Genomic DNA, 27,113 nt, shown 5'->3' with positions numbered 1-27,113 from the left:
ATTACCACACAGGGGAAACAGAACAGGACAACAACATGATCTTTGTCACATGTGACACATTAGGAAGACAGAGCACAGTAAAGATGTTGCAGGGCATGGGATGACCTTTAACCCCATCAAACAACTCTGTGTCATAAAACCACACAAGACTGAAAGCGAAGGAAAGTAATCCCATCCACACGTATTATTTGGAAAGCAAGGTTGGAACAGGTTTGGCCACCAGTAGTTGTCTTGAGCTCTATAATTTAGAGATATCAGCTCTATATCCATGTTACACCCTGACCCAAGGAAACCAAAAGTGTACAGACGAGTTTGAGGCACACTGAGAAGACCCTCCTGTGATTTAATCATAAATTTGTCACACAGACTGTTAGGGAGGGTGAAAGTACATTTCACCTGTAACCAAAACACAACAGCTTTTATCTCTCAATTAAATTAGAATAAAGAGGTCCCAAGCTTTGTCACATTGTTCAACAAAGTTTAAAGTAATCAGTTTGTCAGTCCTACAGCTTTTATTTAAGTTCCTCTGCAACTGTATGTGAAAGATGAACAACTCTCAGGTAAAACCTTGTAAAGAACTTTCAGGTGAGGAGAGTGGTTATAAAATATAAATCATTAAATAAAAAGTATGAAACCCAATTAAAAAATCCATGTTTAAACAAAAATCAAAGTGCAGGAGATATGTACATGGTGAGAATACTTAATATGCTTACTGTAAGAAAAAGACTTGTAAGCCTGGATAACCAGTGGCATTACATACTGCATAAAAATAGCTTAGGTGATTGTAAGGGTCATGGCAGAAGATCAAAAGCTAAAACCAAACCCAGATGGTCTAAATTTTCATGAAGCAGTAAGAAATCCAGGGCATTCAAATATGTACACAACACACTAGCAAAGTAATTATTTTTTATACAGCATGCCACCCCCAACATTTATGTGCTGTGTTAGATCTCCAAGAGAAATACCCTCTGGTTTTATGAAACTGAGTAATTATAATTTTGAGGCAAAGTGCAGAGCTTGATTTTATAATTATTTGGAAAAGCTTCTCCTATATGAAGGGTCATTTCCCTGGTCAGAGCACTGAATCCAGTGATCAGAAATGATGCTTTATGAACTAATCCACCTATTACTTCTAACTCAAGAAGCCAACTGGGAGCTGAAGTTGCCTTTTTTCAAAGCACCCAGAGAAGATCAAGGCAGGAAAACTTCTGGGTGCTCTCCCCTCTCCACCATGACACTTCAGCTTTCATTGTGACAGATCTTCTCCCTGTTTTTCCAGCAGAAGGTATTCCAGCTGTAGGACACTCACCCAATGTAGACAATTGTACGTTAAAATAAACAAGAGACAAAAACATGAAGGGATTTAAAAAAAAAAAAAGGAAGAAAATCTTATTTCTTCTCAGGGCTAAAAAGAAAAAAAATTACATGTATATTTCAAAGCACAGCTGCAGAAAAATCTGAGCTGTAGATGTGAGGCAGTGGATCCAAATTAGTATCTGGTAACTCTTTGGACCTATGACACCAAAAGCCTTTGAAATAATAAGTGCAACAACTCAGCACTGAGGTATAAAACAGTGATCTTCTAAACCAGCCCAGGTTGCTGTTTAAACTCTGTTTAAGTACCTTTAAACACAACGAAGTTAAACCATGCAAATTTAACTAGATTTTACCACAAAACAAAGGTCATCCATGTCTAAACATACTCTGTTCCAGAGACAAAAAACCTTAAACCAGAAAATTCTTTGTATGTTGCAGATCAACACATTGCACATATGTCAGTGAGTGCTTTAAACATTCAGCTAAGACTGAGGTAACAAAAATATGCCTTTGGACACATAATATTTAACTATATTAGGGATTAGTTTTGCTCCGTCAAGAGGATTTATTTTTCTTAAAACCCATATTTGTATTATTTATTTATCAGCATGTGTTTGGAGGAAAAATAAAAGTCCTTTCTTCAGCTCAGATTTAGTTTCAAATTGATGGTCAATACCTGAAGTGAAAATTGAATTAAAGTCAGAATTAACCATAAATCAAGAATCAGTAACACTATCCAGGTTTCTCCAGAGCCACACACTGCCACACTACTCTTGCAGGAAGCTGTGCTAGAAGGCAAACAGAACTTTGTAAATGTGCCATGCCTGTCACCAGGACTTATTAATTAATTTACAACTACACTAATTGGGGCCATATGGCTCCTGCTCTCTTGCAGCATGGGTGGACCAAAGTTCCATGTCAGCAGAAGTTCAAGAACCCCTGATAAAATCACCCATGTTGAACAAAATTAATACAAAGAAGTGTTTTCAGACAGGCCACAGCAGCAGTAATATTTCATTCCTGTGTTCTTAAAAGACACAACTTCAAAATCTACAACCTTGTTTTTGGTTTTTAGTGCTCCTGGATGGAATATGCCACAGAATAATGGATTTTTATATGCCAATTGATTCAGTTTTTTCAGCTGTAGAAATAAACGTGGACTATAATTTCACACAACATGCATGAAAGAATCTCCATATACTGACACAATCTTCTCTCAAATAACTCTTTCCATTTGCAAAAAAACCCAAACAATTAAAATTCACTCACAGCTCACCTACCTCCCTGACCCAAATTCTCCTGGGGTAATTTAGGTCTTCAGGGGAAGAACACAAACTCTGGGAGAGGGGGTATCTTGTCTTCATTTGTTTTGATTTGAAAAACCTCTTTCCCCTATTTTGACATAACTAGGAAAGGTATAAGTAGATGTTTATGAGACAGTTCTGCACATTAAAATACTAAGAACACTTGTCAGAAATGCAAAAGTGTGACTTGTTCAGTCAAGAATACTCAAACTACATCAGCTGGCTTCACTACTACAACTTATCTTGACACAACTAAGAATTCAATAGGACAGTCTTTGAGGGTACTGAACCAAAATCCCTTACCCTGAACAAACAAAAAACTTGAGGGGGGTCCTTCAAAAAAGTCAGTGAGTGTCCTGTTCAAATACAAAAGTGAGAGCATATTTAACAGTCCTTGTTTTGTATTTGTTTCTAGACTTGACAAAGCCTTAAGTAACCTGCTCTGACTCAAGAGCTGACCCTACTTTGTGCAGGAGGTTGGACTACACATCTCTTGAGCTTGTAGTCCAACCTGAACCACCCTATGGTCCTAGGAATGTGGGGTAATTTGAAAAGTCACCCATATGGGGGAAGAGTTTACTCTGAACAGAACTACACAAGAGGTAGGAACTACCCTGAGGCAATGAGATATTTATGCAGCATCTGGGTTAACACTGAGCAAAAAAAAAACAACAGTGTTAAGTAATGAAAATCTTAAAACATGTAATCTGTGAAAGCTCTAAAAAATTATCTGCAAACACTCATGCTGAACAACCTCTTAGACATGGAGGAGCCTGTCTGTGTAAGTTCTAAGCACAAAAGGATACAAATGCAGAAAAAAAGAGCAGTTTAGAGCATTGGTTGATTACAAGATCTGTTTTATCTGTGAAAATGAGGTAGAGATGGTAAAGGGTAAGGGCTGAAGGGTATGAAGCTCCAACAGATGATACTTCATGTAATGAGGACACTGAGCTGGAAGCTGAGCATGTTTCCAGAAAGAAGCACGTGCACTTGGAAACCTCTGGCTATGATACAGAGCAGATTTTGCTGCAAACTTAGGTCTTCTGATACTGATGCTTGATATAAGGACTAAGGTGGATGCAAATAACATTCCAAAACAGATGAAGAGGTAGGTAAAGTTTGGAAAACAAAGCACACTTCCAGTCTAGTAAGAAGAACATGAGCACAGCCTTCAGCTTCCACTTCATTCCCACAGGGACTAGGATTTGAAAAGGGGAGGTCTGCAGCACAGGATGGGTCAGGCTGGAAGGCACCACAGTGAATCATCTGATCCAACCTCCCTGCTCCAGCAGGGCCATCCCAGAGCTCATGGCACAGGATTGTGTCCAGATGGTTCTGGAATATCTTTAGTGATGGAGACTCCACACCCTCTCTGGTCTCTGTTCAGTGCTGGGTCACTGCCCAGCAAAGAAGTTCTTCCTCCTGTCCAGGTGGAACTTCCTGGGCATCAGTTCCTGCCTCTTCCTCTTGCCCTGTTGCTGGGCCCCCCAAGCAGAGCCTGGTCCACCCTCTGCCCCCTCCCTGCAGACACTTATTGATGAGATTCCCCCTAAAGCTGCACTTCTTGCAGCTAATCACCAATTTCATCCAGTTCAGAGAACATCAACAGAGACATCACGAGTGACCAAGCCTCAGAAAAGAGAACAAAATTACTGAAAACTGGAAGAAACCTGCAGAGGACATTCCAAGATAGAGGACAGTTCTGGTTCAAATAATATGCTGTGCCATGCACATCTATAACAGTTAAATACTTACTGCAAAAAACCCCAGAACATAAACCTGTAGCTCCCTTTTACCCCTCTAAATAATCTAAACCTGTGTGGTCAGTCAGTGGAGTCAGAAGTGAAAAGTTTCAAAGTTCTGTTTGCAGCCTACAGTTCTTGAGGAGCAAATGTAGCTACCACAGAGAAGCCACTTTTTCTGTGTATTTATTAGGGATGGACTGGAACTCATGAGGGAGTTCCAGTCCAAAGACAACTGCCTCTTCTGACTGGAAGATGGATCTGGGTTAAAAATACACACATACCTAGAACATCAAGACTTCCTACATCTCAGAGTAAGCTGATAAAACCTGTCCAGGAGTAGGAATGAAGCTTCTCAGTTTTCTTTCAATGGATTTCAGAACTGAACTTTGCATTTTCCTGCTATATGCTCTCCCTTGGAAAGAAAAGAGGCATCTTAGACACCTCTCAGATGCAAGAAGAGACAACAACTGAAACTTCACACTTCAGGGAAGCCACAGCACAGTTTTGTAGGGTATTTTTTAGTGCTGCAGGTTTTGAACATAAACCATGGCTAACTCTATTACATGAATGCACACAGAGAAAAAAACAGGAAAATAGCAATAAACCAAATAAAAAATAAAGTTAATCAATGTAATTTCACGGAGTACCATAAAAAACACCTTCCACAAGAAAGTGTAACTTTTTTCACATCTTTTCAAATTCTTATAATTTCCTCTGAGAAATTCTCATTCTCTTAAACATGCTGAATCCTAATACCAAAGTTCTGACCCATCCAGAAGCCAACAGTTATAGAAATGTTCTTATCCACTTCACTGCCAAAACCCTGCTTTGACCATGTGCCTGACAAAATCAGACTTGGGAAAGACACTGCAGAATAAAAGGCCTGGTAACACTGTTGCTGGGTAGACCACAACCCTTTGCCTTGCTGCTTCAAGATCATCAATTTATGCTGTTAGAGTGTTTAACTGGAAGGAACAGAATTCTTCCATCTAGATAATAAAGTTTGAAACTTGGTTTACAGGCCAGGCTTAACAATACATGGGTATCCTTAAAATAAAGTTCCAGGTGGATGCTACTGGTATTTCCCAGTGCTGAAATCCTTTTTAATACTAATGCAGGAAACCACCAATTAATTCAGAATGGGAACCACAATACCCAAGTAACGAGGTAATCTAGACTGTATCTTTAGAGCTACTCAAGTTGGAACAACCACACGCTGCTCTTAATGAACCTCCTTTATAGTCAAACTGATCCAATCCAGATTAAGATTCCTTTGGATGAAAACCAAGCTCTTCCTTTGGAATATGCAAGTGAGAGCACAATGTGGAACGTTGCCAGGACTGTAAGTGACCCTACAGTCACCATCTGTGACCCTTCATAATTTCTGTTACCTGCTTAATTAGCCAATAGGCAGTACAGGGAATGAAATTATGTTCTGCTGGTTTGGAGCCATCAGTTTAAGCTCCATCACAAAACCTGTGAAGTTGAGTTTTACATGCCACTTCCAAAAGAAATAAAATAAAAACCAAAACAAAACAGCTGAATTAGTGGCCCATTTCCTCACTGTGACTCTTCAGACAGGACTTGAATTTGGCTCCTTAGAGTATTGTGATACTCAATTTATCTCAGTTTAGCTCTGGTTCCAAGTTGAATGATTGCAAGCATTTACATTTCATTTGTTTGACTCTCTTGGGGCCAGAGAAGAGTACAGGAGGAAAGCAATCAGTTTTCTGGCCTACCTGCTCCACGCTTCTAGCTCATGTTAATTAACAGCCCTAACAGCTTCTCCTTTCAAGTGAATAGTTTAATTAACATTGGGAATTAAAAAGGGAAGGACAGAAAAACAGAAGATGCAACAAAGGTGCACAACAGAGGCCCTCTCTACAAAAAAAAGAGATTTTTAATCTGTGTAAAAATGTATATATTTATTTGACACAAGGCAGAAAAAACTGCCCATCTACAGTGTTCTCTGTGCAAGCACCAATATTTCAAGCTGAAGAAGGGACTGAAAACCATACTAGCCAGTTCACTACTTGACAGAAAGTCTTCTGCTCATTGCCCCAGACAAAATGATCAGCCTGACAGAATGTCAGCTGTTCAGAGCTCCCAGCCTCCAGGACAGGCAGAGGACAAGCTGCACTCAGATTTCATTTGGCATCTAGCAACAGAAAGCCACAGCTAACAATACAACCACAGGACAGGAGTTCAATGCCAAAGACTTTTAATTTTGCAACCTGGTTCCAGTTCAAGACAGTACTGACCTCAGGAGCCACGGGATCCAAGACATAAATACTTCCTCATCCACCTAAAGCAAAATCAGCCAGATTTGTGCAGCCCATCAACAGAGGTGAATACCACATAAACCTCCCTGGGCACCCTGTACTATTCAATCCACCTCGCAGTAAAAAGGTTTTAATGGAACTTCCCTGTGTTTCAATTTATGTCCATTTCCTCTTGTCCTTTCCCTGGGCACCACTGAGAGGAGTCAGAGGGTCTGTGTTCTTTACTCCCCTATTAGGTATTTAGGTACATTGATATTATCCCCCTAAACCTTCACTGCTACAGCCCCAGCTTCCTGACAAGAGATGCTTTCATCCCCTAATCTTCTTTTTGGTCCTTTGCTGGACTGACTCCAATATATTCATGCCTAGAGGTGAGGAGCCCATAACTGCACCCAGCACTCCAGATGTGTCCCACCAGTGCCAAGCAGAGGGAAAGGATCACGTTCCTTGACCTGCTGGCAATTCTCTTCCTAACACAGCCTAAGTATGTTGAATTTCTTTGCTGCAAGGATGCACTGCTGCCTCACACTTGGCTTGGTGTCCACCAGGACTGTCAGACTGCTTTCCATAAAGCTGCTTTCCAGCTGGTTGGCCCCCAAGGTGTACCAGTGGAGGGGGAATTATTGCTCCCTAGGTACAGGACTTGGTATTTCCCTTTGTGGAACTCCATAAGATTCCTGTTTGCCTACTTCTCCAAAACCAACAAAGTACCTCTGAACAGTGGCAGAATCACCTGTGCACCAGCCACTCCTCCCACTTTTTGCAACATCTCCAAATTTGCTGAGGGTACACTCTGCCCCATCATCCAGGCCATTAATGAAGACATTAAACAGTTCTGGTTCCAATATCAATCCCTGGAATACATCACTTCTAATTTGCCCTCAACTGGCTTTCATGCTGCTGACTGCAATCCTTTGAGCCCAGTGGTTCACCCAGTTTTCAGTCCATCTCACTCCTCATTTATCTAGTCCATATTTTATCAGTTTGTCTATGAGAACATTGTAAGAGAGACATCAAAATTCAAGATGAACCACATCCACTGCTCTCTCCTCATCTACTGAGACAAAGCTACTACATTCCACCTACTAGATTTCAGCTGTGCTTCTGAAAAGAAACTGGGAAGTAAGGGAAAACAGTGTATTTGTGTTGAATTCAGAGAGTTACAAATGAAGCAAATAACCTGAGGCTTAGCAAGTCTGCAGACCTGCTTCATGCAGAACAGAACTAACTTTCATTTCTGACTAAAATATTGAAGGCAAGTATATCCAAAAAAGGGGAAATCACAGATCCATCACAAGAAGGACTTCCAGAAAGCCTAAAGGAGTCAAGAAATAATTTGTATATTGTAAAGAGTTTCTAAGCTCATCTTATAAGAGCTCTTCTCCCACATTAATTAGATGAATCCTGATTAAAAAAACAGCTGGAAAAAATTTACATTGATTACATGTTTTTTATAAATATATGCTATACACTCCAAAATTGATATGCAGTCAACCTGGCTATGGCAAGGATATGTTTCTGTTTGTCTCCAAAACACTTATCTCAGCCAGCTGAGAAGAGGAAACAACTGTGAAGGGCCCAACATAAATTTACAGATAAAAGGGAAAAAAGGGGTCAGAATAAACTTCAAAAAATGTTTCTCAGCATTAACATAAATAAGAATCTCTCACAGGAAGAAAAACATGAAGAAAAACTATACACAACAGTTGAAATCAGGAATTAGGAAGAAGATGGAAATGTGATGACTGTTTCAGAAATAAAACAAGCAGTTTATACTTACCAAATTATCGGTTTCTGGGTCTTCACAGAAAAAAGGTTTTCCTTCTTTCTCCTGCTTCCTTACAAAGTTTTCAATATCTACATCAAAACTAGCAGAAGTTGTGCCTTCTGAACCTTGTGTAGACTGTTCACATTTTTCAAATAATAGTGCTAACAAGGGAAATAGTGGGTGCCTAGAAAAAAAAGTTTAAACACATGAATAAATATTTTCACTTACGTGTACGCCACTGAAAACCAGGACATCTAGCTCAGATAAAGTCACATGTAAGTGTGACAAGCCTTGGAAGAAACTGCATTTAACACCACTGGTAGTAGCAAAATATGATAGTTTATTTTCATTTTGATTTGTCACGCTGTAAAGGCAAATACAGCACTAAAATAGGTATATATTTAAACAAAGAGAACAATCAAAAGTGAAAAAGCTCTGACATGCTATTTAATTCACTGTAATTGAATAGCAAGAGATGTATTAATACAGTGCACTAGAAATGAGAATTAGGATTTACAGACAGGATGAATGCAGATTTAAATGAAGTCTGATAAAATTCATCTATTCCTTCTTCTGGGCCACACTTATACATAACAAAATAACTTCAAAAAATTGAGAATAGTATTCAGGCTGTACTCAGAGGCCTCCTATGAAATCATGCTCTGAGGAGAAGATGATTTTGTTAGCACAAGTCTGTAAATAAGTGAATATGTCTTTCTGTGTCAGGTTGGCTTTTTTGGTAGTTTGTTGTTCGTTTTTTCCCTTTTTTTTTAAACCTGAAAATCAGTAATAATTCTGTCTTTATAAAATGGTTAAAGTGAAACAACATTTAACCTCATCAAAACTGAGCAAACTGCTTAGCACAGCACTTAACACTGAAAAATCTCAAATTAGTGTGTTTGTACATCAATATTTAATCCCTTTCGAGCTAATTGCTGGGCATTAGATTGTTATTGCTAAAAAAAAAAAAAAAGGAGCAAAGATCAACCTAATTACAATAAAAATAAAAACTTGCATTAAAGATAAAAACTACAATATAACAAATAGTGACCACAGTTCAACAGTCTAAGGTAGCTTGTTAAATATCCATTAGAACATCCATTAAAACTACTGAAATTGAAGATTCCTGCTATCTAGGGAAGTTGTTTTCTTGGCTGATGACTGACAGGGAGGCTAATCTGATCTCATTTTTTTCCCTGCAAACCACGGAGACAGTTAGCCAAGAGATCATCTGGGTTTAAGCTACTTATTATTATTATTTATTAAAAAAAAAATAAAAAATCCTCTATTCTTTACCCTTCAAAAGACAGAACACGAGTCCATTACTACCTGTAAATGGCCTGCTTGTCTGCATCCATTGGAGTTTGAGATTCTACAGGGGCAGGACTCACCCCTTCTGCATCAGTTTCAGAGCAGTTGGGATCTTGTTCAGTTTTTAACTCTGTCACCACTTGCATCTGTAGGGAAAGAGTAAGTTACAAGTAAATCTGTAGGCTCGACATAAAATAAGGGCACTGTTCTCTAGGAAAAGAGGAAAGCAAAGGGCTCCTAAATTGCCAGAAGGTTGGTGTGACTTGGCAGTGACACAAAAAGTAGCAGTAACAAAACCCCTCTTTTAATCCTTGACACTTTTTTATGGGTAAAGGTCACTCCAAGTTTCAGCATTTGGCTTTAAAATGAGATTGACAGATATTAGTAAACTGTTAAAGCATTCTGTCTCTGAAGTGGCTGTTTCTGGAATAGGTTAAAGGACACTGTTCCAAAAAACTTACAGGGATGTCTGCATAAAAATCCTCTGGGATGAAATCAATGTAAAGAAAAGTTTCTCCCCTTAAGCTTTCTTTATTTCTTACTGTACTTTGTATCAGGATACTGAAGAAGAGGATCTCCAAATTTTTCTTGTCCATTAAAACGCACATTTCCTCAAGAAGAACTGAAATATTCTGTGTCCCTCCAAAATCCTTCAATTATCAGGAGCACAACCTCCCCTGACCTTTACCACCCCATTTTATCTATTGTAACAACCAATTATTTTAGGAAAAAACCAGCAGTAACTGCTTCTAAACATCCATTTAACACACAGTCATACAATGTGCCACCACCAGAAAAGCAACACAGAGCCACAGCTTCAACTGAGCATCTCCTGAATGTCACCAGGTGGCTGGGAACACCTTTGGGGTGCTCTGAAAGTGGTTTTCCCATCACCTCCAGCTAAATATCTTTTGGACTGAAAGGTCTTAAAGGAACCCGACCTCTGAAATTCATAGTTTCCACCCCTCAACATAAACTCCTTGGTTTTCTGCCCTTTTAGCATCTGCACAAAGGTATGAAATCACTGTAGTTTTTTCTCCTACTTCTCCAACAAGTTTTATATCCATGGAGGACGGACACTGTTCCAGACATCTCCAGGCAGCCAGAACTGACAACTGCAGAGAGGAAGTGTACAGAATGAAATGCTCTGCCCTCTTCTCCCATCGGATGAAATCATCCCATCACTCACAGGAACCCTCTCAGATGACAGCCTGGCCTCTGCAAACTATTGGAGAACCTGGCTCTGGTAAATTTATTTCCACACAACAAAAAGCAGAATTTGTGCTATTCTGAACATAAAAGCCTGGGGGAACCTAAAGCCCTGTGCTTTGTCACCTGTAAGGGCCAAGCCATCTCCCAGCAAAATCAGAAACTGAGAAAATCCAGCATCTCCCACCCAGCTGAGCAGCCTGACTTGCAAAAAGCTTCCTCCAGAGAAGACTTTTAAGCCAGAATGCTTGCAAAAAAAAAAAGCTACAACTAATGGACTCATTTCTTGCCTAATGACAGGAAGGAGGAGCAAATTAAAAGGAGATGACTCAGACAAGTGATTATAAATGTTGGCCATACAGCTGCAGAGCTTGAAGGGAGAGTATGTTCAGCTGGGGTTCTATCTCACTGTGAGGAGGAAATGTTCACTTAAAACTGCAAGATATTTTCTGTGGGCCATTTCCAAGCTACAAAAACAGCAGGCACCCAAATTACCTGGACACTGAGAGCTTGAAATACAGAACAAATAAGACATAAAAAGCTCTCTCCCAGTCTGTTATTAAGAAAAAAAATCAGATTTTACTTTCACTGGTGTGCATCTACTTGGTGGGGGAATAAAGCCAAAGATATAAAGCAGGTAAGAGAAGAGAGAGAAATTAGAACTGCAATGAAAGAAAGAAACAACAAAAAAACCCCTCCAATAATCCCAGACTCTGTTCAGATAAACATTTCCTAAGAGATGGGGAAAGTTCCTCTTTTCCTTCTGACTGTTCCCCATTGTTGCCATCTGCTGACCAAAGTACTTGTATCTGCTGCTTAGGGCTGATACAGAGTAACCTAAACATGCATCTTCAGAGCACAGCCCTTTAGGTATGACTTGTCTCCAGAGAACAGTATTTTAATTCAGCTCTTCAAATTGTTGCAATATACAGCCTGTTGCACAAAAAAGCAACATATCCGAGGGTGTTTCATTATTCCAGCTGTTTGCTAACTCAAATAAGAAACTGGACTCTGACTGAGCAGCTTTTCAGTTATCAATTCTAACCCATAACCTCATTAAAAAAAATTTAAGTACATAACCGGTTTTCAACCTTGAAGCATAATTCCACCAATTTAAATGCAGTCAAAGTAGCATATAATTCTAGATAACTAAATTTTTCCTTCAATTGCTGAAGACCAACAAGTCTGTGACTGTGTAGACATCTTCTATCTGTTGTAACTTCAGATATAAGAACACTGAAGTACCATACACACAATATATTATGGATACCCCTTTGATTTTCCTAAAAATGGGATCATTACACCACACAAATAATACAGTGTAGATACAGAGTAAAACCCTTTACCTAACCATTCTTCCAGAAGTTAAGTAAAACCATGCAAAAATTAGTTAAACCTTCAATAAGTACCCAAGAATTAAAGTGAAAAGCTGCCATTTTTTAAAGATCTTGCTTTACAAATAAGAACAGATAATTAAACAATGCCAAAGTAGCCATTAAGGACAAAGTCACTACTTTTTTCCTCTTGCTAACTGTACTTAGTTCATAGAGAAAAATAACCTCACCTACCTGTTGTCCATCTTGATAGTTGTCTATACTTAATGTCTGTGTTGCCATCATGGTTAATAAAACGTTAATTATGTCAAATCATCATAAGTGTGAACAAATATTCTTTAGAAGGAAAAAAAAAAAAAAAAGTTACAAAAGTGACCACTTAAAATCTGGTTCTAAAAAGTGACAAGAAGAAAAAATAAAGGAAAAAAATAAGATTTATGCACATCTCTCCCCAAAGAAATCATTGAGTTTATTGACAATGAAAACTACATGCATATTTGAACAACAACTTGATTATAGAGTTTCAGAAGTGATCAAGGAGTTCTGAAATCTCGTTTTCAGAGACACCTGATACTTTGGGAAACGTTAACTAAAATAGGACTTCAACACAAGTAAATACATGTATGTTATTCCCTTTAGGCATTAGCTGGAGTTTGATACCCAGATGAATTAAGTATTTTTAAGTCAGACACCCAGAAATTAAAAAAAAATAAACTAGCAAAGTACCACCACCAGATAGAGTGTACCCATCAAATTACTAATTCACAGTTCATTTTCTTGTCAGATTTGCAGCCATTACAACTGAAATCACATAACTCATTAAGCTATTACCATTAACTATTACCACAGAATTCAATTTTCGACATGTAGGAGTCCTAATGTTTAGCTACTATAAAAAAAGAAAATCCATATTAAAAAGGAAGTCAGAGCTCATGTCTTGAAAAAGATTACATCCAGGTATTAAGTCCAGGTTTTCTGCTCTCCTTCACTTATGCCAGTATTGAAGAACTAAGTTTTAGAACATTCAGCAGTTTGAGAGCTGAACAGAACTTTTTTCTTTGTAATATGTTCAATCCCCACTATTTTTAAATCTTTCCTTCCCCATTGCATACTACTATGGTACAGGACCATTTTTAAGAGCAATTTTTACATTTCTGGATATTTTCCCCTACAGTTTATAATAGTCTCAAGTAAGTGTTTCATTTTGGAAACACAGAACAAATTTCAAGATTCCCTTCTCTGTTAACAGTTTCAGGCACAGAGACAAACCAAACTCCTCGGGACAAACCTCAAGCCTTACTTTGCATCAAGTTCTACTCAAAGTCTGATTCCTAAGCATTGCTGCAATTTTAAAACTTTTTAAACAACTTCAAAGACCAGAGAAGTTCACCAGGATGATGTAAACACAGCTTCCTTTACAAAATAGGTTATATCTGTCTACAAAACATCAGCATCTCTTTCTTTGAAACTTCCAAAATATCACTGATTTCCTCACCAAAATCAAAAATAAAAAGGCAACAACAGAAATGCACTCACTGAGAGAAGTACTTCAGATTTTAAAATTTTGTTTATAGCTATGAATCATTTGGTGTTAAAAGTTAAATCAGCATTTGCCACAACAGCAAAGTGAGATACCTTTCAAGATACTTTGAGGGGACACATTCTAAAACATCATCCTGTAAGCAGAGTTTAAATATTTTATTTCATAGATGGCAGCTTACAGCCAAGGCAAGGTGTCTGTATTTATAGAGTGAACAAGCACATAGAAAATGCTGCTTTTCTTCCTCCTCCAAAGGCACATGTAATTTCTGACTGTGACATCCAAAGTACAGACCAGACTACCCTCAAAATAAAAGTAGAACAGTTGAAATGGTCAACAAAGGAAGAGTAAACACTGTTTAGTAGTTCTAAACCTGAAGAAGTTCATCATAAAGCACTGTTAAATAGATTGCTTGGCTGTGGAAGAAAGATGAAGTTCCTGGTCAGAAATGAGGAAACAGAAAGTGAAACAGTCGTAGAAGAGGAAGAATGTCTTAGAGCTCACAAGGATGTGAGATCATACTGGTGGCAGAAAGAACTACATGGAGAGGGAAGCAACAGAGACATGTAAACCTGTAAAGACAATAGGGTATGGCAAGGATTTCTGGAGAACAAGACAAGCTGGACCAACCCTTCCTTCCAGATTTCCATAAGGGAGAGATATTCCACATCTGGAAGGCCCTCAGGACACACCAAAGAAGAAAGGAGGTGCACAGCTTTGAGCTAGATCCATAGATTATTTCATCTAGAAGGACTTTTTCCCTATTTTGTCCCAGGGGAAATGCTGGAAAGAATTCTACATGGGAATATCCTTTATTTCCCATAAGAGCTTCCCCTCTGACTTATAATTACAGCAGAAAAAGATTAAGCTATTAGGCAAGATAGGAACTGATGAGATTTAGTGAAGACAACTACAGCAAATCAAGAAGAACAAATTGAGCTAATCACACACTTAAATTGAGGCCATTAACCGAGGAATTACTTTGGTTCACTAAAAAGAAACATCTCCTCATTACCCAGAAGCGGTAAGAAACAAACTATGCTAAACTTTAAGAAAAGTGACTGAAAAGGTATTTACACATTTGGCTTTTATAAGCTAATTTCAGAGACAGCACCCAGCTCTCGTTAGCAGACACAGCCCCAGCAGATGTTCACTCTGCAGACAGCGATGCCGGTATCGCTCCCAGATGTTTATCAGTGCCACCCTGCCAGAGCTAATTACTTCCACAGCTCCACCACGGAGCTCACAGAGCACGTGAGCAGTTTCTGATCCTTTTTTTTTTTTTTTTTACATCAAGACAGGCAGGCCAGTCCAGCCCTGTGTTAAAGGTGGCTATGATGGAAACCAGCTGACTTTGTCCCAGGCACGTTGCTGTGCACTCACACAACCCTTGCTCTTGGCTGACCTGCTCGTGTGGTTCATTTCTGGCTCAAGCGTGTTGATTTTCAACTCACAGCAAGACCATCTTTAACCAGCACAGCTATACCTTAGGCCATATAGTATTGGGTATCTGAGGTGAACCTGAGAACATATGACTGCTGGACAATTTAGCTTTCAAAATGCCAATTATTCTTTGTGAAAGGAATCGGGAGTAGAAGGAAAGCTGTGCCTTTGTGTTATAGTCAGAGAGTTACAAATACCAAAAACAACCCGAGGGTGAGTCTGCCAGTCTGCTTCACACAGAACAGAACTAACTCCCATTCTATTTATTTTGAAAGCAAAGCATGTGGAAAACCCAGGGAAACACTTAAGGTCATGTAACTGGAAGCTGATGCATGAACTGCAATTAGAGACTCCACCAATATCTGTGGCGAAAGGAGTTCACAAAAGCATTGTGTTCTACAAAGCAAAGGGGGGAAAAAAGCACTTCTACAATTAGAAGTAAAATGTAAAGTAGGGAGGAAGTTAAATGGAGTAATCATAATTAGAAATGTGGAGACTCTATGCAAGCTGAATATCCAAGGAGAAGAGATTAAAGGTGAGCAGAAACAGGCACACAAAGTGATCACTTAACATACATCACTCCTCACTTGCTCTACTTACTCCTTTGTAATTAAGAGCAAAGGGACCACCCAGTAACGTTAACACAAGGTGCAAGTAAGCTGTTGGAGTTCAGTGGTATCGTTTTTTAACATATACAAGCTACAGCAGATGTTTGTAAGAGATATAAATACTTATGCTTCAGGCTATAAACTAACCACTAACCCTCTTAGAGATGTGAAGAAACTACCCACCAGATTGGTTAACAAGTAATCATTCCTTCTAATTTTCCCTCATACATGTTCCTTTGAAGTCCTTCAGAGAGAACTGGATGACTGGCAGATTCACCATGGCTCTTTTGTTCATTCTTATTTAACTTTAGTCCTGTCACTTGCTACATAACATAAATCCTTACATTCACATACAGAGCTAAAAAGAAACAAAAGTCAGAATAGCAAGTCTGTTTGACACATGAAAAGCATCTTGAACTGGCTTCACTTTTCAACACAATACATGATGGTATTTGCTTCCAGGGCACACTGTTTTCTAAATGAGATACAATATTGTCTGTGAGAAAGCTGCTCACCCCTTTCCTTCAATGGGTTGAAGAAGACATGATCTTGTTCCAGCAGAGATGCCACTCACGTACGACGTTGAGGGCAGAAACCTAAAAACCAACAGAGAAATAATCAGAAGAAGAAAACAACACAAAACACACTTTGCTAAGACTGAATGCGATTTTTAAAAAATTCTGGTTTATTATGTGGTTCCCTCACCAATTTAAATGAACTGACAGGATTTTTCTTTTTGCATGTTTTGCAAATTTTTTTTTTGCATTGTTAATAACCTCTAATCACTGTATCCCATGCTATTATCTGCACTTTCCCTCATCTTATTACATTCATTCTCCATATTTACCTTTGTGTTTGCTGACACCTTTAACAGAAGGCTTCATGTGGACTAATAACTCTCTCACTGTTCAACCTTCATATTTTACACTATGGCTCAGTGTCTGCCTGCTAAGACTAGACAAGACACATCTCTAAGATAAAACTACGAAATGCAGACAGGAATAACTCACCAGTGTTGTGAAAATTAAGAACAAAACCAAGAGAGGTGAAAGACCTTTCCCCCCCCCCCCATTTAAAGTTCCTTCATAATCATTTGAATACATTCCATGGTAAAATCAAAGCATGATCAAGTAATCTACTACATGATAAAAACTAACAGATGATAGGAATGGGCCATTGTAAGGCTCCTGTGTTCTGGGAACACAGGTTCTGCTAACATAGGTTCTGCTACAGGATTATTCAGCAGTTTTAAAAAGCTTTAAAAAAATTACCACTTAAAATCACTTGTATTGTATTTAATAGCACCTGTTTGATAATTCAAACTACTTTTAAAAAGCAGTAATGATTGTGAAAGCAATGTAGCGAAGATTGTGAAAACATATTTAGAAAACACAACTGCTGAAAAGCATTAAAAAACCATCTCAGGGGAAGTTCCAGGCACTGAGGTTGCACAGAGGCCACCTGAAATGATATGATGGCTAAAACACACAGCTCAGATCTTGAACCAGATTATCTGTTTCTCACAAAGTCCACAACTGCATGAGAACTGGAGTGAATGTAACTCCAACATTTTTGAAAGCAAGAGGAAGTTGGTATTTGGATTGGAGAACCAAAATTTATCCATGTGTTCGTTTTTAGACAAGTTCATAGAAAAGCAAAATTCTAAGGGCCTAGACACAATCTAGATGCCAACTCTGGTTCATGAAACTTTGTTCTGAACAGAGCAGGAAAGACACTCTGAGAGGTTCTAAGGCAGTATAAATTTCAGGCATTGGTAAGAGATTAAACACTGAGCTAGAAGGAGTTTCAGTCCAAAGTGATATATACACCTGGTCTTGAAGACTCAAGGAGCAGATAAGACATTAAAAGCAGATAAGACATTTCCTTAAACTGTCAAAGAATGAGCTTCTCCCATTTTTGCAGCTTCTCAGTTCTGTTCTGAGAAGACAGTGTAACCCTCTTATTCCCTTCTTCACACACCATATATTTTGTATAATTTTGGTACTCATTTTCACCCACCTCAATTTACTGGTCTGCTTTCAAATAGAGGACTTCTCACTATTCATATTATCTTCAAAATGTAGGTCACTGCCAGATAAACTGGGATAATTAGATAAAATATCTATTCCTCGTCTCAGACATAAAGGAGAATTACTGCAAATCTGAAAAACCTGTTCCCTTCATTCAGAAACAACTGCAGCAATGAACCAGTGGTGCCACTGCTGCCACTTCTGCTCAGTCAAAAATACTTAATGCATGAAGAAGTAGCTCTTGCCTGCAAAGCCCTCAGCTGAAACTCTGGAAATAGGCAAGTTTCTAGACAGCTTATGAGATAGGGAGGGCAGGAAGAAAGAGATGCTAAAGAAACACAGGCCCAGTGAAAGATGCTGCAGAGGGAAAGGTGTGGCTGAGAAGGAGCCAGGGGACACTGCAGTCATCTTACCCTCTTCCAAGAGACACTTGACAGCATTTAAAACTGCTGTCTACCCTAAAACATACCAGACAAGAGAGATCTGAGTTTGCATGTTACGTCTTCTTGCATATCTCAGTGGGGGCAAGAACAAGGAGAGCAGATACACCTGTGAAAGGATGGAGACAACACCAAGGTGCTGTGGAGCCTAAAACTGGAATTGCTCTTGCCAATTTGTGTTTTCCTTCTATTCCTCTTGCTGAAGAGCTTTGAAGTTATGTTATCATAATAAAGATACTTAACTATGAAACCAAAACGAAGGGCAACTTGCTTTGTCTCTTAAGAAAGGGAATCACCACTGAGGTTTTTACCACAAAGCAAAATATGAACTTGCCCAGTCAATCATCCAAGAACCCTCTCTTCCATCATTCTCTCACTTTGCAAAGGAAGAAGCAAAGACCTGTGTGTACCTTCACACGTACACATATTAGCAGACACCAAGTTTCAGATACATTTGTATTTTCATAGATTCAAATGACAATAATAATAATAATAATGAAGCAGTAAGCAGAGTACAGATGACAACATGCCACCCAGGATTCATTCCACCTTTGCTGCAGTAGCTATCGATCTCCATCAACCTGCCCACGAAGAGTCATTCAGTGAAATTAAGACAAACAAATCAATATGAAGTTGATGCAGACAAGTTTATTAAAGCTGTGCTCAATGAGAATGTTCTCCTCATTCAGCAGCAAGGTGGCTTCCATTTCCTCTGTCTTATGTACTTACAAAGTACAGTCATTATTTAGAATATTACACTTTTAAGAAAGATGATGTTCCTGTTCAGGAACATAACACCAGCCTGAGGGAGTTCCATCACACAGATACAGCTACACAGTTATTACACAACAGCTATGCTGTCAACTGCCCTGGGATTCAAGCCCTAAAAAGCCACAAAACCAATTTTTGGCTGCAGTAAAATGAGATTTACTTTGTGTCACTTTTTTCCCTTTATTGTTTGGTGGTGCAATAGAGTTATTTATACGTTAATCTTAATGAATATGAGATTACATTAAAAAACTGAATGCATATTACACTTTAGGAAACCGGAAACTAAAAATAAATTAAAATCCACAACTAAACTTGAATTTCTGCAGAGATACAGGTTACACTAAAAGCTATCACCAACCTTTCTTTGCATGTAGGATTTTGAATATACACACTGACTTGATTCAGTAAGATTCCTCCAACACTATATACTGCTCTGTTGTCTCATTAATCTTTCATAGCATCCTCTTTTCATATCCCCCCATTTCATAACTTAACATGCCACACAAAATATTTATATCACAGACCACCTTCCAAGCATCACCACACAATGTCACACAGCATGACAAACAACAAACTACCTCATTAAAAGACTTGTGTTCCTTTAGCAATTCACTCTTTTTGTAAACTCTGCTTTTGGTATATTTAAATCAGGAAATTATCCTACTTGCAGGAACCAAATACAAAAAAAAAGTATTATGAAACATGCCACTTTATAAGCTAAAATCGCACATGCAGTTACCTGATAAAATGGATATTAAGGATGCATAGATCATACAAATTTCTCAAGGCACAACAACAGAAGTAAAATTAAGCACATCTGGGTCTTGTGAGGAACTCCAGCTCCTAATTCTGCACACACTCTATGTGTGCACACTGACATATTTCTTGGGAAGTGGTGTATAATCATGGTTTATGTTCCTGGTTCATGTCATCACCAATTTACCACAGCACTTCTTAACAACAGGGACAAGAAAGATGAGAAATCCTACTCATTCCAGTCACAAAATAAGGTCACCTCAGTATCCCAGGTATCCTGTCCCCAGGTAGCTCTTGGTATTACAGGAGGAAATCCTAAGGTTGCTCTCCTACCTCCTCCAAAATGAAAAACCTCATTCTTCTGACTATTAAAAGATTCTAAAATTCAAGAAACTTCCTGTGCCATCTCAGTTTCCCCTGCCCAATTCACACTGTAATTTGACCCTGCTTTATTAGCTCCATAAAGTAAGGAATTATGGGGACTAAGCAGCAATTTTGGCAAGAGAAAAACAAAAGTCGGGGGAAATGAAACCTCCTTTAATTGCTCCAAGACTCCTGAGGGATTAGGGTATGAGGGAGCAAAAATATTTCCCATCACTCCCTCATCCATCACCAATATTCACATAGTAAGCAAAGATTCCTTTCTTTCTGTCTTCTTAACATTGCAAACTAAAGGACTTCTCATGGTTCCAGTGTGTGAATCCTCACACTCACATCATGAATCCTCTCACATATTTCTTGTAACACGACAGAGAAGGAATTTTTCCCCCTTGGCTTTTACCCAGTGTGCTGTCATAACACTCTGGACACAAAAATCAAGAACACAGTGCCTAGAGAGGGTGGCACTACAAAGACTGTGAACACCTCTCACATACCAGAGGACGTGTATCAGCAGTTCCACAGCTGGAACTTATCCTGGTACAACTGTCTTACTTAATGATACTTAATTACTTTTTCAAAAACAATTCCATTAAGAAAAAAGGAAAAAAAAAAAAAGAAAAAAGAGAGAACTCCACCCTCCACATCTCCCTGGCATTCCACACATGGATAAACAACAGGGTTGCTTATATACTAGACACAGTTTCATCCCTTTGCTGTTGAAGCCTTTGGAACATCCACACAAGCTTGCAGTGAATCTCCTGCTTTTGGAGACACTCATAGAACCATATCCTGCCAGACAAATTAAGTCAAAGCAACAGGAAATCCCATTTTAATCATGATTTGCATCAGCACCCAATAAACTATGACTGAAGTTAATCTTGTTTTGTGTTTATATTTTGTGGTTTCGTGAAGAAGACACAGAATAACCACCAGTCTCACTGCCTTTATTGCTATTGAATACTTTACAATGTTAGCAGTTTATGTAAACATATGTTGTGCTTTCCAACATTTTTATTATAAAATCATAAATGTTTCCAAATACTCGTTCTGTAAAAGACTGAATTCCTAACACTATTGAAGTACAGTTGAAGAATGAAGAGGAGTTTTATTTAAATAATAACTGCATTTAAAATGGACTTTGGATATTGAATGGGTAAGAAAATCCCCTCTGTGCATTTTTGGCATTTAAACACTTCATCAAGATCAAGATGTTGCATTATCAACTATTTCATTTTTATGTCCTTTATGATTTCAGGAATAACAACCCCATTAATGAATCAAGCATTGACTTGGACCAGTGAATAAATTGAGTCACATCAAATCCTAGTCCAGCAACCCTCTGTCAAATCCAGTTCCAATCCACCACTAACTTTTCCAGAACCTTCCCTGTTTTGACTCTAACATTTGGTAAAACCTGAACAACTTTGTTTTGCTACTAAGTTTAGGCCCTAAAATAAACTGTTATTTTCTTTTCAAAGTGGTGATTAAATAAAAATCCTTCCTTTCCTGCCCCACTCTGTTTCCCACCTCTCCCCAAACATCAGTCCTCATCCCACCAGGAGCAGGACTGCTGCCTAAGTGTTCTGGGGTTGGGGGAGAAGCACAGGTAAAGAAAGACTATTTAGGATTAAATTTATCCATCCCCTACTGCTGTGGGACACATCATGTTACCCACTTGGTCCAGAGGATGACTGCACAGTCAGGGGACACGCAAGGACAACACACAGGAAAACACTCAAATTACAGGGAATATTCAGATAATTTAGTTAATAAATATTTGTCCAGTAACATACATCAACCAGGTTTTCCAAGAGCTTATGATTTGTTGAAGTTTCTCAAGGAACAGTCACAATGCTCCATGTGAATGCTGACCTTCTCTCTCTCCAATGCAAAATTCCAGAACTCAACTGCTGATATGCTCTTAAGTAAGAAGCATCCTCCTTTCCTTTAAATTAACATATCTACTTTCTCTTAAAGTCATTTTCAAGATGCTGAGTCATTTAAAGTTGCTGGAATAACCCTGCTCAAACATATTCACCACGGCAAATTTCAGTATGACAAAGAAACAAGCCATTGAAAACAACACCTCAAAATAACAATAATAATAAAAAAATAACCAAGCAATCTTACTTTTGGTATTGCTACTATCATGGCCTAGAACACACAAAAATGGGTTAGAACACGTAAATTAGGTGATTATAGACTGACCTGGAAGTTCAGGTTCTTTAATTACAAAGAACACACAACAGGGCACTCACATTTTCATTCTCCTGTTCTCCAGGCATGTTAAACGTGTGTAAAAAGCTCCAATTTTTGTTCTGTGATTGCCTCTGTTCCCTTTGAATATAAAAGGCTTGGACTTTATTTTTCAGTAAGCATGCTAATATCCTTTTCCCTTTGTTTTGTTTGCTATGTGATTTGAAAAAAGCCAAGCAGGATGTGAAGTAGAACCACATTTCCTAGCTTCTTCAGTCCTCAAGAAAAAAAACCACAGGCAATTCCAAAAGCTCACCAATAAAATATAAATTGGAATGTGTTAGTTTTAAAAAATGGATCCCTCTTTTATTACACCAGCAGTAATCTGCCATATTGTCCTACTTTTTGCCTGAATTTCCTGCGAGCTGCAGAAGAGACAGTTGCAGCCCCCCGGGCACAGCTGGGCCAAGGGACAGTCTGTGATTATCACAGTCAGCTCCCATTTCTGAATATCACCTTCTGACTCTCTATTTACTTGAATGGCCTTCAGGTTTAACAGCAAATACCTTTTATACACCTGTGTAGAAAACAATGGGAACACCATGGCCTGGAGCAGCTGCCATATTAAAACCTGAACAGTGTGTTGCTACGAAGGACGATAACCAACCACGTGATGACAAGAAGAGCTAAGCTTTATTTCCACTTCTAACACTGACTTTTCCCTTTCAGTGACACACATGACGTGGTATCCCCATGCTGCTGGCAGGGCAACCAATTTACTGCCCCTCACCAACTTCATAAAAACGTGGCACTGCTCCATAACAACAAAATTTGCATCTCCAGATCTGCGGTGCCACTATTTTATTTCCTATCCCACCCCCAGTTCCACTTGATGAGTCCCGTGTCCCACAGTTCTGCCATGAAACAACCTCAGTGAACAAAGTGAAGAACCTGCTACAAGAGTGAATATTTCAGCGCTCAGGTACCTTGGGGAGATCTAGAATGGTCTGGGTAAAATATTTCGGTAACATCTGGCGCCAAGTAAGCAAATGAAAGAACTCTATCAGCAGCTTTTTCTCCTTGCTCTTGGAATCCTCTTGCTTGGAAGAGCAGTAAGTTGCTTTACATTTTGTACAGCACTGAGCTGTGGTAAAATAACCCCCCCCCCCCCCAGAGAATTCTCATTTTTAAACCTACAGACTCTTTTAACAAGCGAGACTAAAGTAACCAGCTGCTGCTGAGAGAGAAGTAACATTTGTAGAATTTTAAATTTAACACACCGAAAAAAAATGAATTCAGTCTTACTTACACCAAAATAAAAATATTAATCTGCTTTACTGTAAGCTTTCACATATGTGCCAGTTTTGCAGAGGCAACATTTGGCTCCCAGACCACAACATAATATTCTGAAATACAATTTGAGTTGCTTCATTCAGGACATTAACAGGGCCATTAGAACAGGCAGTTCCACTACCACAGCAGTGGTTCTGTGGATCATTCATCCTTGGCCACTAACACAGGGCTTAATAACACCAAAGAGTTACTCCTTTCCAGGAAATTGAACTGCTCCTAAACACTTCCAAACTTGCTGTGGTAGCAATTAGAATTATCAGGGCTTTATTAGAGTATTGCATTTACAGCACAGAGAAAGGTATCAGAGAAATATAATAGGAAAGCAAAATTCTGAAGAAGAAAGTACAGTTTCTAGAAGACACATCTATTTTAGGAGACCAAAGTATGTAAAATAAATTTAAACGTATATTTCATTCATTCTAAACTCCTTTCAGTCCTACTAATGGAAGGCTGCAAGGACTCGGTTTTAAAATGTCATTTTTACATAACCCAAATATTGAGAATTGTATTGAGATTAACAGTACAAATCAAGGCTGTAAATTACTTAATATCGAATTGACTTTTTACATGCCAAAGTGGAATTTCCAAACACAAAATAAAATCCCAACCAACTCCAACAACCACAAAATCTGAAGAATCCTCAGTTTTCCTATCAGCACACAGGAAATACAGCAACGAGAAAAATTTCAGTCCAGCAAAGGACATTAACTACATGATAATAGGACCCACTTCTTACATGAGACAGGTATTAATACTGAATTTATGTAGAGGATACTCAAGCACAGATTAAAAAAAAAAAAGCATGGCCCAAACCCACTCAGGAGATCAATGAGAAATGATATGAGGTCTCCAAAATCTCAGTGCAGTGCCAACAGCCCCTACCCTTCCCTGTGACTGAAGCACACTGGGCTCTGCCTTTCACCACTTAACAGGAGATTACCTTAAGAAGACACAGTGAAACCTATACTGAAGTTTTCCTGGGGATACTTTAAATCATAGGATGGCAAGAAAATATGACAAGAAAATAATGTCAAGGGGCAACAGTCAACGCTAAAAATATACCGTACAGTTTGTAAAGTAAACTGAAGATAGGACATACCTGAAAAACACCATCAGAATTATTTATTTTGAATATGTGAAATATTTCAGGGGCTTTTTCCTCAGAAACTTATGAAAACTTAAATGTAACGATTCTATGAGTTATCCTCAGAAAAGGGTAACTCTGCAATTTTATCTGACGGAAAAAACCACTTCAAATGCATTTGCTGTTGCTTGATACTGTAGCAATGACACGGTCTGGAAACACACGGAAGGATTTCTGATACAATCACAACAATTTGTTTCCTTGTTCAATGTAATCCATAAAATTCACACCTGCACTGACAGGGACTAACCAGGACTCTACCCAGCTGCAGAAGTGATCTCACTTTAACCACACGTGTAACTAAAGGGATATAACCCCATAAGCACAGGCAGATCATAAACAGATTATATCCCACAGAGGAAAGGGAACAACCTGTGAGTGTATCCACAGGACAGAGAACAGCAAGATGTGTGGATCTCTTAAGCTTCAGTTGTTACAATTTCCCTCATCAAACAATCTACACTGGTGAAACTTTGTGCACAGCACACTCAAGAATAAAATTAGAAACTTCGTGCATGTTTTTTTGTAAAAACTAAGAAAGAAACTGTTAGCTTTAAAAAACAAAAAGCAATTAAATGAGACATTTAGCATAAGTTGAAAATCATGCACACCTTCCTGCCATTCTCCACAGGATACTGGCCCAAGTGTTTTCCAACATCCAGGACATATTGCCCATGCTCCCTATTCCTGAGATGTGTTTAATGGAATGCACAAATCATATTCCAAAGAGGGGTAAGGAAAAAAATGTGTCTTGCCTGGGCTGCTTGTAAGTTCATGTGAAAAAAAAATAAAATTAAAAATGTAATTCATTGCAAGGCACAAAATTTTTTTAAAGGGTGTCATACCAGATCTAGAGTCTCATATTAGGAGGAAATTGTTTACTGTGAGGATGTGAGGCACTGGCACAGGTTGCCAGGAGAAGTTGTTGATGCCCCATCCCTGGAAGTGTTGGGATGGATGGGGGCTTGGAGGAACCTGGTCTAGTGGAAGGTGTCCATGGCAAGGGGTTGGAACTGGATGATTTTTAAGGTCCCTTCCAACTCAAGCCATTCCGTGATTCTCCCTCCCAAAATCACACTCATCATTTACTTAGACATAACCGCAAAAAGGGACCCAAAACTACTTTAAAAAAAATTAAAAATACTGTGACTGTGTCTCTAAAATTACACTGTATGTCACCATTTAAGAAAAACAGAAAATATTTAATAATTTTTTAAAAAAACCCACAACAACAAGCTACACAGAGAATTATCACACAGATGTGTTAAGTACTTATATTGTTATATTGTTAATTGACAGGCTGCCGTGGCGGGAATGAAGGAAAGCCATGGACTACTCCATGGAGACCCGGGACATGTGGCTAATTGAGGCGATACTTCAGGACAAAACCAGCGCTTGATTTATTGTTGTTTACACACAACGCGACCCGGGGCCTCTGGGCAGTGTCAAATCTCAGCTCCTAATCGCGGCCGCGTAAACACCCGGGAACCCCCGCCCGGGTGTCAAGGGGCTGTCTGCCCATAACCGAGCAGGGAGACAGCGGGGTCACACCGAAAACGGGATAAAGACAGGGGGAGAAACCAACACCGCCACGAGCAGGCTCCGCTTTCTATGAATCGGGGACGGGGGGGGGCATCCCCGAAATCGGGGGTTGGGGGCACCTCCTGCATCCCCTTCATCCTCCTCCCGCGGCAGCGCAGGTGCGGAGGGAGGGAGGGATGGAGAGAGAGGGAGAGAGGGAAGGAGGAAGAGAAGGAGGGAGGGAGAAAGAGAGGGAGGAGGGAAGAAGGAGGGAAGGAAGGAAGCAGCTGCCGCGGTGGGAGCCCCCGGTCCGGCCCGGTGGGGCGATGGGGACCGCGGAGCGCCCCCCGTTCCCACCGCCACCCCCCCTCCAGCCCCTCCAAGGAGCGGCCAACACGGCGCTGCCCCTTTAAGCATCACGTCGCCTCCTCCTCCTCCTCCTCCCTCACCCCCCCATCCCATCGCCCCCTCTCCTCCTCCTCCTCCTGCTCTTCCTCCTCCTCCGCGCGGACCCGCGCGCGCTCCCGCGTCCTCCCCTCCTCCCCGCGCGCGCGCCCCCGCCGGGACACAACGGGCGCACCGCGGCCCTTTCCAGAACCTTCCTCGCTCCGCTTCTCCCCCCCCCCCCCCCCCCCCCCCCCCCCCCCCCCCCCCCCCCCC

At 39.6% G+C, this 27,113-nt stretch overlaps 1 protein-coding gene across 3 annotated transcripts in view; it reads right to left on the bottom strand.

Annotated features, from left to right (window-relative positions):
• Window positions 1-27,113, bottom strand: part of PKNOX1 (PBX/knotted 1 homeobox 1) — a 41,300-nt gene that overhangs the window by 13,626 nt on the left and 561 nt on the right. The window contains exons 1-5 of one of the 3 annotated variants that reach the window (XM_027635449.1): window positions 18,575-18,599; window positions 16,377-16,457; window positions 12,505-12,606; window positions 9,746-9,873; window positions 8,429-8,600 (exon numbers count right to left, since the gene is read on the bottom strand). In XM_027635449.1, the coding sequence (XP_027491250.1) occupies window positions 8,429-8,600; window positions 9,746-9,873; window positions 12,505-12,555 (351 nt within the window). In that variant the 5' untranslated portion in view covers window positions 12,556-12,606; window positions 16,377-16,457; window positions 18,575-18,599. The other 2 variants (XM_027635429.1, XM_027635439.1) reach the window with 2 other exon arrangements.

Source organism: Corapipo altera, unplaced genomic scaffold (genome assembly GCF_003945725.1).
Source record: "Corapipo altera isolate COAL_440 unplaced genomic scaffold, ASM394572v1 0, whole genome shotgun sequence".
NCBI lineage: Eukaryota > Metazoa > Chordata > Aves > Passeriformes > Pipridae > Corapipo > Corapipo altera.
This window is presented reverse-complemented; position numbering and strand designations above follow the sequence as displayed.